Raw genomic sequence first — 12,205 nt, 5'->3', positions numbered from 1 at the left:
ACACTGAGAGTCACAACGAAAGTTAACCTGGGTTTAAACATGAAGTAGAGAGGCCCACATCCCAGAAACAAGATATTAAATTAATGACCAATGTCGGTTTCTCAGTAGTTATGGTGTGTGAAATCAACACAAAAGGTTTACAGACTGATAGAGATACAGTTACACTAATAACATTTTATTGTAAATGACATGACATGACTAGTTGATTTCCATCTTGCACTCACGGTGGCTTTTTCTTTGGTAACACTTTATTTAAATAAAGTTTCCTGTAAAGACTTTGTAATTTGGTACTTATAAAAGGGAAATAGGAAAGTCCTTGAAAGAAAAGCTCCATTTACACCAAAATATAGACTCATTTAGGGCTGCAACTAACAATTATTTCTTTATCAATTAATCTGCACATTGTTTAGTTTATAAAATGTCAGAAAAGAAGTGAAAAATGGCCATTGTGCTTTCCCCACAGCCCAGGGTGTTGTATTTAGACAGCTTGTTTTAATCAATTTACAGTCCAAAAACCAAAAGATATTCCAGTTATGCGAGAAACATCCCCTGGATGCGCTGGCACGCGTCCTCAGTGATGTGACATGGGGGTCGTCAGGTGTTTCGGGTCTCGCGACATCAGACACCCTCTCCCATGCGACCCAGCCAGGGTCGATCAGACCCCGACTTGCGTCCCAGCAGCAAATCGAATGTTCTTTGTGTAAGATTTCCAAACATCCCAGTTTGTTCTTCCCTTATAATAATCTTTGCAGCTCTGGCCCTACATCCTGAAGGAGAGGTTTCCCACGTCGATAAAATGCTTTTACTCCTACACTTATAAGTGGGAACACGTACGCATCAATCTGAGAAGTTTGGGGGCATATTCAATAAGTTAAAAATGCTCTAATGAGCCAACTGAAGCAATTAGGCAGCTCGCTTCTACTTACACTGAAGCGTAGGAGTGAGCTTTAAGAGCAGCTTCTAAGTGTTCAAAATCAGTCACATCAGAGAGAAACAGCCATGTGGATTTAGCTTTACATCTTCTCCTTTCATAACTTTCTGTAAGGCGAGACACTACAGGCAAAAACAATGTCATATGAACCTTGATTTCACATAAATAATAAATACAAGCTTTTCTATGTGTCGTTACATGACACAAAACAAGAGGAGAAAAAAAAAAATGCAAAAATGTCCCTGGGTGCTGAGACATGTGTTGGTGTTACCTGACTGTGTGTGGGATTGGTCACGCCCCACACTGTGGTTACTACAGAGAGAGATCCTGGGTGCTGATTGGTGCCTGGTTGCCAGGAGACTGGGTCATTCAGGAAGGGGCCGTCGCTGCTGCAGAAAGGAGATGAAGCTGAGTTACCGGGATGGTTAGAAAGGTGCAGGAAGGGCGCATTCATCCAGAAATCCATAACTGTATCAGAGTTACGGCTGCAACTAACGACTATTTTCATTCTCAATTAATCTGTGCATTATTTTCTGGATGAATGGATTAGTTGTTTGGTCTCTAAAATGTCAGAAAATTATGAAAAATGTGGATCAGTGTTTCCCAAAAGCCCAACATGACATCCTGAAATGTCTTGTTTTTGTCCCAAACTCAAAGATATTCATTTTATTGCAACAGAGGAGAGACAAAACTAGTATATGTTCACGTTTAAGAAGCTGGCATCAGAGAAAGTGTCTTACTTTCATGAAAAAATGACTCAAAACAATTATCAAAATAGTTGCAGATTAATTAAAAAGTTGACAACTAACTGGTTAATCTTTGCAGCTCTATCGGAGACAGAGTGAATATTCATCAGGCGGGAAGTTAAATGTGATCGTACTGTACGCACGTTATCACTTTCATTATAGGTTAATGTGCCAATTATTGTCTCTATTAAAAAGGTGCTCCAAGCGATGCTCGGTGATGTCACTTCTCGGTGACATTCAAAAGTATTTTCAAACAAAACGAGGCTAGCTGGCCCCTCCCTCCTCCTCATCCTGTCCCCTCTCCCTCCCTTCCATACTTCCTCGGTACCAACCCCCACCCCCAAATCCTTCTTGTCTGTTATTGGCTGGAAGTTTGTTATGTTTAGTGGTGCAGGTTGGCGCAGTTTGTTTTTGTTTGCGTTTGTGGAGCCTGGGCTGTCTACAGAGACCGCGTTTTTTACAGTGTGTTCAGGGGACAGGCAGCTAGCAGATAGTGAGGAGATGTTTTTTACAGTGTGTTCAGGGGACAGATAGTGAGGAGATGTTTTTTACAGTGTGTTCAGGGGACAGATAGTGAGGAGATGTTTTTTACAGTGTGTTCAGGGGACAGGCAGCTAGCAGATAGTGAGGAGAGGTTTTTTTACAGTGTGTTCAGGGGACAGGCAGATAGTGAGGAGAGGTTTTTTTACAGTGTGTTCAGGGGACAGGCAGCTAGCAGATAGTGAGGAGATGTTTTTTACAGTGTGTTCAGGGGACAGACAGCTAGCAGATAGTGAGATGTTTTTTACAGTGTGTTCAGGGGACAGACAGCTAGCAGATAGTGAGATGTTTTTTACAGTGTGTTCAGGAGACAGGCAGCTAGCAGATAGTGAGATGTTTTTTACAGTGTGTTCAGGAGACAGGCAGCTAGCAGATAGTAAGATGTTTTTTACAGTGTGTTCAGGGGACAGGCAGCTAGCAGATAGTGAGATGTTTTTTACAGTGTGTTCAGGGGACAGGCAGCTAGCAGATAGTGAGGAGAGGTTTTTTTACAGTGTTTTTCAGCTAGCAGATAGTGAGGAGATGTTTGCTGTGTGACAAAAAAAATGTGTAGCCTAAAAAAAGAGCTTAGAGCACCTTTAATAGTTGAGATTGTATATAAATGTCAGGAAATAATGAAAATGTTTCCCAAAGCCAAAGATGACGTCCTCCACGACTCAAAGATATTCAGTTTATTGTCTTTGACCTGAAATAGGTCTTCGTTACGTGTTGCATGTTTTAACACCAAGGACCATGTCGGAAATAAGTGTTTACACTTTAACATGCTATCTTTTGGATTATGTTGTTTGTCAAATCCAATATAAAAAAAATAAAATAAAAAAAAAAGAAGTTTACTGTCACACAGGAGCGAATTAACTAAAAAAAAAAAAAAAAAAATCACATTTAAGAAGCAGCAATCAGAGAATTTGTTACTCAAACCGATTTAAATCGATTATCTAAATAGTTGGGGATTAATTTAATAGTTGACAACTAATCGGTTAATCTTTTTAGCTCTAAATCGCAGTCAAGGTTTTATTACTTCCTCATTAAAAACACAAGTGTGTTTAAGCACCTTATTAGGGATTATTTGTACTGCAGTAGCACAGAGACAGTATCGAGTAAAAGGTCGTCAATACATCCTTTACACCTCGGTGAGCTAACGATTAACCTGAGCCATGGTTTATTCATCTGACGGTTGAGGTTACCCTCTGCTTCCTCCTCCTGAACCATTTCCCTAACAGAAAACTGCCACAGCATTATGTCATCTGTAACCCTGTTTTTTTTTTTATATTTTACTGTCCATTTTTCACTGTTCCTAGGGAAAGAATCACAAGCTCAAAAGACTGAATTTAACTGCACTGCCTTTTCTGTTTCTTTTTACAAATCAGCTACATTTCTGGGGCTGCCTGTCGTGTCAGAGAGTTGGCAACACGTCTCCTGCTCTCTTGGCTTTCTGGAGAGAAATGGAGCAGTCAACAGGCTTTGTGGCTGCACTCAATTAAAAGTGTGTTTTGGCTCGAGTAAACCCAGTCGAGATGCTTCCAAAAAAAACAGGCTGAACAGAGGACACTCAACAGTCGATTGCCTTTAGAGTTTGTAATTAAGGATTCAAAAGCCGTTTGACTGAATTAATTGGTTTTCTCTTGCATGTTGGGTTACATAGACAACAGGGAACCGTGCATTTCTGTCTAGGGCTGTCAATGAATTGTCTAAATTTGGATACATATTAAACAGAAACAAGACATTCAAATATTGACATTCGATTGTGAGAATAGTGCCGCTGGCTCCCTCAACGTTCAGCTCCCTGTCTGGGTCCTGTCCGACTGAGCCCAGCCTTTAGTGCAGGTCATTCACAGCGAGCGAGTGGACGTGTTGATGACGTTTTTCTATCATGCGGCCGCCGCTAACGGAAGTAAAACAACAACAACAACAACAACAACAACAACAAGGCTGAAGATAAAGACGGCATCAAGACGCCAACAAAAAATGACTAACTGGGGAGACGATGCGATTTAGGGACATCGTTTGGTATAAAGACTGACGGCGAAATCGTCGGACAAATTCAAGGAACGGCAAAACGGTTGTTTATGACCAAATTACAAACCAGATACGTCCTGCACACTCGGGGTTTAGGTCTACGGTGTTTATTAAGTTTTAAGTTATATAGGACATTCTTTTATTAGTTTATTTTTCAATGTATCGGTATGTAGATCTTTAAAATACATGTTGAAATAAATGTACCTGTACAAGTAGTTTTGTCTCCTGCTGTATTAGTTTGCCCTCTTATTGACATAAAGCACAAAAATTGATATTCAAATGTATTCGAGCCTGTGTGCTCAAACGTCATTTCTGGCCGATTTGGACAGCCCTACAGCAACCGACTGGAGAATTAACTCCAACAACTTTTTATCTCGATGCACCAACTCCTAAAGCCGGTGTGGCACCGAAAACTGTGACCCCTTCCAGATCGGTTTCCCTCCTGCTTAAAATGTGTCGTACCCCCTCCGTAGTTATGGTGCGTTCTTTTTGTCTTGTAATCGCGACTAGTAGCTCGAGCGTGACTTCCCATCTGTGTCGGAAAACGAATAACCGCGGGGTTGTTGCGTTCTTTTTGTCACACAATACTACGAGTCGGAGAAAAGATGGATTTTTGTAACATTTTTAGTAACATTTAGCATTCTATTCACCCAGTTATTGACATATTACACACATATATTTCACAGTTTGATACATGAAAATTACGTTTTGATTAACGTTAGGCTACTGCTCTGCTTTCTGCTCAAGACTCGGCTTAAAGCCGTTGTCATAGCAACCGAGCGTCTCTAGCCAATTTCAGCTGCACAAGCTACAAAATAACTAATGAGGCGGTATTTAACTCCTAATAAGACTGTAGAGACATGCCTATAGGTAGCAGTATACAGCGCTATGTTTAACTCCTAATAAGACTGTAGAGACATGCCTATAGGTAGCAGTATACAGCGCTATGTTTAACTCCTAATAAGACTGTAGAGACATGCCTATAGGTAGCAGTATACAGCGCTATGTTTAACTCCTAATAAGACTGTAGAGACATGCCTATAGGTAGCAGTATACAGCGCTATGTTTAACTCCTAATAAGACTGTAGAGACATGCCTATAGGTAGCAGTATACAGCTATGTTTAACTCCTAATAAGACTGTAGAGACATGCCTATAGGTAGCAGTATACAGCGTATGTTTAACTCCTAATAAGACTGTAGAGACATGCCTATAGGTAGCAGTATACAGAGCCATGTTTAACTCCTAATAAGACTGTAGAGACATGCCTATAGGTAGCAGTATACAGCGCTATGTTTAACTCCTAATAAGACTGTATCGACATGCCTATAGGTAGCAGTATACAGGCGCTATGTTTAACTCCTAATAAGACTGTAGAGACATGCCTATAGGTAGCAGTATACAGCGCTATGTTTAACTCCTAATAAGACTGTAGAGACATGCCTATAGGTAGCAGTATACAGCGCATGTTTAACTTCTAATAAGACTGTAGCGTATACGCCTATAGGTAGCAGTATACAGCGCCATGTTTAACTCCTAATAAGACTGTAGAGACATGCCTATAGGTAGCAGTATACAGCGTATGTTTAACTCCTAATAAGACTGTAGAGACATGCCTATAGGTAGCAGTTTACAGTGCTATGTTTAACTCCTAATAAGACTGTAGAGACATGCCTATAGGTAGCAGTATACAGCGCTATGTTTAACTCCTAATAAGACTGTAGAGACATGCCTATAGGTAGCAGTATACAGCGCTATGTTTAACTCCTAATAAGACTGTAGAGACATGCCTGTAGGTAGCAGTATACAGCGCTATGTTTAACTCCTAATAAGACTGTAGAGACATGCCTATAGGTAGCAGTATACAGCGCCATGTTTAACTCCTAATAAGACTGTAGAGACATGCCTGTAGGTAGCAGTATACAGCTTGAAAGTGAGCTCGGGGTCCTCTGAGTTCAGACGACTTGACGAATCGTAAATACGACCTCGGGGGCGTTCTTTTTGCAACTTCCGGGTCGTAACTGGAAAACGACTCGTAAAACGACTTCGGTGGACAAAAAGAACGCACCATTCGGGTTAGGGAATAGGTTTGGTTTAGGTTAAGGTAGTTAGGGGGACACAGATCGACGGGTCACAGATTTCGCTGCAACACCGGGCAGAGACTGTACAGACTCCACCAAATTTCTGCCAGATCGGTTGTCGTTTGAAGTGCGGTTCGAGGGGCGGGGGGTCACAGCTGATCAATTGCCTGAGCAATCAATGATCTGGCTCGCGACGTTCAGTTGGAGGTCAGAAATGATTTGGTGCAGCAGTTGAACAGTTCCAGACTGAAGTGTGTCTGTTCTGAATCTTGCTGCAGTAGTATTTTACATGTTGTGGATGGACAGGTTGTGGCAGTCTTGAATGAGACTGAGGTGGGATATAAAACTGAACTTTGTTGCAGAATAGACTTAGACAGCAGTAGTCTTTATTGATCCCTTTGGGATGACTCCCGCAAGGAAATTAGATTTCCAGCAGCAGATTTTAGCATCTTACAAAACACTCTTTAAATAGAAAAAAAAAGATAGAAAAAATACAGTATAAGAATAACAATAAACTTTTAGCTAAATATTTTTACAAAAATAAACAAACCGTAAAACAATAAACTACAGATAAATAAAGATAGATATATAGGACTGTTATTGGTATTGTGTTATTATACAGTTAATAAATAAATGACATTTAGCATAAATTAGCAGTTAAGAGCAGTTAAGAGTGTCCAGGTATGTATGTGAGTAGATTATTAATAATTTATTATAGTGTTCTGTTCTGTCCTCTTTACCCTATTTCCTCCTCCCCCCGAGTGAGGAGTTGTACAGTATGATGGCATGAGGGACAAAGGAGTTCTTGAGTCTGTTGGTCCTACACTTGGGCATAAACACCATATTTGGGGCGTCTTCCAGACGTGTGTTCATAGAATTGCACAAAGTAACGCTGCCTTTTGTCAACATTGTTGAGAACGTGGTAGTCTCGTTTGAACAAGCGTCATTGGAGTTGTCACAGGACAAAATGAACCGGGCGTTACGAGCTTTAAATCAATGCCGATCAATTGATCCGTAGAAAAGGCGGATTAAAAACGTATAGTTGAGTTAACGCAACTAGGGCTGGATCTGAATATTCGGATATTCCTTCTGTAGGTATTCGATTTTCAATATTGTGATTCGAATATTTGTTTTCCTTCAATACTGTAACAAAGTTGAGACGGATTCAACTTTTGGAGAAAACGCAACCCGACGTCACGCTGCAGTTGCCAATCATGTGAGCGGCGATCAGACTCGTCGGTGTGTTTTTGAGGCGGTGCGAGAGTCCCGTACAGGAAACAGGAAACATCGCTGCCACAAGAACATTTTCCAACGCCAAACACAAGCTCTGAACGGCCCCGGGAGTTTGTGGAACAGCTGACCGTTTCCTCGGTCCCTTTCCCTTTTTTTATTTCTCTCTCTCTCTCTGTGAACAGAAGCTGCCTTCAAGTACGGTCGGAAACGTCCAGATCTATAAACGATCTAACGGAAAACAATACTTGTGAAATATAGTCTACATGTGCTACATCGGAAGGGGTTAAAGAACACAACAGGACGTTACACAATGAGCACACAATGAACACTCCCACCACCGCACAATCCTGCAGCGATCAAATATTCGCCGTTGATTAGTACCGAAGCTTCGATGCACAAAAAATAAATATAAACAGAAAATGGTATTTGGGACAGACACACACAAGATCAATAAGAAAGCACACTGTGCAGCCCAATATTTGCATAACAGTTGCGGATGGAAATGTACATTTAATGGCATCTTTTGTGTGCAAACTTTCTAAAAATTCTGTCGAAATTTGCACGACATCTGGATGTGAACTTGGAAGCCAGGTGCCCTAAAGAGAGCCTGACTGTGTGATACAGACCACAGGAGTGGACAACACACCACGGGTGTCACATGGCTCATCTGCGGACACCGAGCTTAAAGTTACAACAGTGTGTGTGTCTGTGTGTGTGTGGGTGTGCACCTTTGTGGATTGGGAGGCAGGGAAGGTTTCATGGAGTTGAGGTGGTTCATCGGATGAACGGGGGGATCATCAGAGAGCCCCCACTGTACTTAAGATGCAGCCCTAAGAGGGAGAAAGACACACATAAAAAGACAGTTACTTAGAGCTCATTTGCTGCACAGCAACAATTCATCATCACCATACCCCACACTGTGTGCACAAAGACACAGTGCCCTCCCACTCAGAGCCACTCGCTTTAATCTGTGTGTGTGTGTGTGTGTGTGTGTGTGTGTGCGCACATCAAAACGTTAGCCTATCGCTGACTGCTGTAGCTCTGAAACCTCTCAGAGGAGGGGAGGGAAGGGTGCTGGAAGCTAAATTTAGCTTGCTGATTTCAAAAGGAATTTAAGAGAACAGAGATGTGAAGAGGCAGCCTCTTCTCTCAGCAGCACACCGACACTCGTTCTGCCGCGGAGAGGAATCGTCTTGTTCTGCGATTTGCTTCATTTGATAACACCCCCTGCATGTTTATCCGCCACTCTCCCTCCTTCAATACCTGATGTTTTCTCTATTTTCCTACGTTTTCCTCATCCCCGCTCCCGCTAATGATTTTCTCTATCAGACAGTGACACGCTCATTTTCCGACCACCCCCTCTCCTTTCTTCTTTTTGGTTTCCTTTTTGCACTTTTGCAGATTTGGGTCAGACACCCCACATGTTGTGCAGGGGAGAGCGGAGGGGCGTGGCTTCTGAGGCTACAGCCAAGTGTTTTCTTAAAAGCCCTAAATCTTTTAGGCTTTAAAAATACCTCAGACTGTTCTATGACACTGCCTAAAGAGTTCTCATATAAATTGACTAAATGTTCTTCTGTTGACCTAATATTCAATTCAGAGTATTGAAGATGACCACATTTACTTGGTATTGTTGGGGGATCACTGAATTGCAATTAGAGCAGCCCAGATCATTGGGATTTTGATTCAAATGCAGCAGATTTGTCAGCTTACCATTCATTCTGGGAACTCTACTCAAGCATCGATTAAAAAAGAGGGTTTCAAGATCAGTACTCTGGATCAACGGTAGTCCATTTCCAGACAACCATTGCCTGACATCCCGTGGTGGCAAACAACAACCTTCGAGCTAGCAAGCTACACACTGAAAATAGCAAGTTTTAAACCAGTGACCCCTTAATTTTAGGCCTCGACCCCCCTCTGGCCCCCCTAACTGTGGCAAATATTTTCATTCATGTTTAACCCCACCTTTACAAAGAGGGGATATTATTCATGTGCAGTAGGGCTTCGCGATATGGAGAAAATCAAATATCACAATATTTTTGAGGAAATACCTCGATATCGATACCGCAACGATATTGTAGTGTTGACTATTGGTGCTTTCACAAAATATTTACACAATGAGATTTTTGATAAATAATCATCAGTAATGTGGACATAATGACTAAGTGGGTAAAGGCAAATAATAGAACAGTTACAACAGTCTGGTAAGTTCAGACAATGACATCACTTTACTGTAATGCAGCCTTTAAAACCAGGAAAAGACAACACTTATGTCATATCACGATATTACGATATCCAAAATCTAAGACGATATCTAGTCTCATATCACAATAGATATAATATCGATATATTGCCCAGCTCTAATGTGCAGTGATAAATAAACTGTAAGTCAACACTAAATGAGTATTCTTCTTCTTTGTTTATTGTTATATGTATCGTCAGTCTTTTGTAGAACCCAATCTACCCAATGTTAAGTAGTTATATGTGTGTTATTTTTTTCTGTATTTATCGTTTATTTATTTCATATTAACGTTTAATATGTTTATATATGATGCACCAACAACAAAGGCAAATTCCTTGTAAGTGCTGTATTTACTTGGCAATAAATCCTTTTCTGATTCTGCAATAAGAGTCTTGGGATTCCCCATCAAAAGACATCGTCAGCCTCCAGACAGCACTTCACTTTGTAACTTCCATCACAGCTGAGCAGCTAAACCACACAAAGGGCGAAGGACATGCAAAAGGTGGGTCTCTATCACAAGCAGCACCGACTGTACCTGCAGTGGAACGACACAGACGCTGTTCTCTCACACTCTTTGCCTCTTTTGACCTCAACTTCCTGAGCTTTTCTTTACCCGCAACTCTTCAATCTTTCAATCCAACTGCAAATTTATCTTCCCGCCCTTCCCCTTCTTACATCTCAGCGAATGCCATCACACGGACAGCAAAAAAACACTGGAGGCGTTGAACCAACCCTCAGCTGACCCTCTGCTTTCAGCCACTACAAACGCTGTCTGGTTTGGATCGATTCCAGCTTTTTGTGCAAAAAGCAGATGAAACAGATAACAGAGAAGGTCTGATTCAAGTTTATCAACTCACGTTTATTTCCAATTTGCACTTTCAAATAATACTAGGGCTGCAACTAACGGTTATTTTCTCAATTAATTGATTTATTTGTTGGTCTACGAACAGTCAGAAAACCATTAAAAAATGCCAATCACAATTTGCCACAGCCCGAAAAGGGATTTTCTCTTGTTTTGTTGCGACTTTAGAGTCCAAAATGTAAGACAAAGAGAAGCAGCAAAGCCTCATATTTGAGAAGCTGGAATAATCAAACATTTGAACAAAAATGATACCATTTGATTTGGTAAATAGTTGCAGAGTTAGCTAACCAATTGGCTAATCGTTGTAGCTCTACATAATACCCTGAAACAATTGTCTGCACATTGTGTGAACCAACTGTTTTAATTAGGTTATGGTTGCAATCAAATACTGATGCAGAAAGGATTCAACCAATGATTATTTTCTTGATTCTATGAAATGTCAAGACACACTGGATAAAAGAGTCTAAGGTGAAGTCTATATATCTCTGATTTAGTCTGACCAACAGCCCAAAAACCCAAATATATTCAGTTTACAGTAATAGAAAAAAAGCTAATTCCCATTTTAAGGAAGCTTGAATCAGCAAATGTTTTGCTTTCTGGCTTAAAAAAAGGACTGAAACGTTGAATCAAATATCAAAATAGATGCAGATTCATTTTATGTTGAGGATTGCCTTCGGGCTGGGTATCAAACCTCTTTAATTTTGTGTACACTCATCTTTTGATCAGAAGGTTCCTGATTTAAATCAATTGTAGAAGTTTGTTATTTCATGGTTACTGTTACGTCCCGCTGTTGGAAGCCTCTCCAGTGAAATACAGTCACACTTTACACCGTTTAGCGGTCAGCATTTTAACCATGTTTAAGCCAGCTACTAGCTAACGGTAGGCTAATGTTACCTTCTGTCGAGTGTAACGTTAACTAGCGTCACGTGCAGCGATACTTCAGTTGCCTGTAACGTACATTTCGGAGCATCAGAGAGCAGCGCAGATATTTAAGTGGCACCGAAATGAGGCACGAGATCTGCGTTGCTATTTGGTCCGGTAGTTACCGGCCGTTAAGTCACCGGTGCCGTATTAGCACCAGGTTTCGGTACCCAACTACTTGCACACTCAGGGTTCAACAATAAGGGTTGCCTTATATGTAAAGATAACAACCCAGTTGCCCGTTTGGGCATCATCGTATGATAAAGGACGTTTTCGTTCTCTTGCTCCCGTCTGGGAACACTTGTTGAATGATTTGATTTTAATTTGTGCAGTCGGCCAATCAAGATTTGAGTGGGTGATTTTGAAGTAGGGCTGGGCGATATGAAGAAAATCAAACATCACAATATCTTTGACCAAATACCTCGATCTCGATACCGCAACAATATTGTAGTTTTGACTATTGGTGCTTCAACAAAATATCTTCACACTTAGATTATAGATAAATAATCATCAGTAATGTGGACATAATGTCTAAGTGGGGATTGGAAAAGGCAAATAATAGAACAGCTAGAACAGTCTGGTTAGTTCATCACATCAAAAATACATCACTTTACTGTAATGCAGCCTTTAAAACCAC

General features: G+C 40.9%; 1 protein-coding gene across 5 annotated transcripts in view; it reads right to left on the bottom strand.

Annotated features, from left to right (window-relative positions):
- Nucleotides 1-12,205, bottom strand: part of zmiz2 (zinc finger, MIZ-type containing 2) — a 51,529-nt gene that overhangs the window by 27,617 nt on the left and 11,707 nt on the right. For 4 of the 5 annotated variants that reach the window (XR_005636691.1, XM_039779695.1, XM_039779696.1 and 1 more), the window contains exons 2-3: nucleotides 8,275-8,376; nucleotides 1,203-1,320 (exon numbers count right to left, since the gene is read on the bottom strand). Coding sequence is in view for 4 of the 5 variants with exons in the window: in XM_039779695.1 (XP_039635629.1) it covers nucleotides 1,203-1,320; nucleotides 8,275-8,324 (168 nt within the window). In the remaining variant the exon portion in view is untranslated. The remainder of the gene's footprint in view (nucleotides 1-1,202; nucleotides 1,321-8,274; nucleotides 8,377-12,205) is intronic. The other variant, XM_039779697.1, reaches the window with a different exon arrangement.

Source organism: Perca fluviatilis, chromosome 17, assembly GCF_010015445.1.
Source record: "Perca fluviatilis chromosome 17, GENO_Pfluv_1.0, whole genome shotgun sequence".
Lineage (NCBI taxonomy): Eukaryota > Metazoa > Chordata > Actinopteri > Perciformes > Percidae > Perca > Perca fluviatilis.
This window is presented reverse-complemented; position numbering and strand designations above follow the sequence as displayed.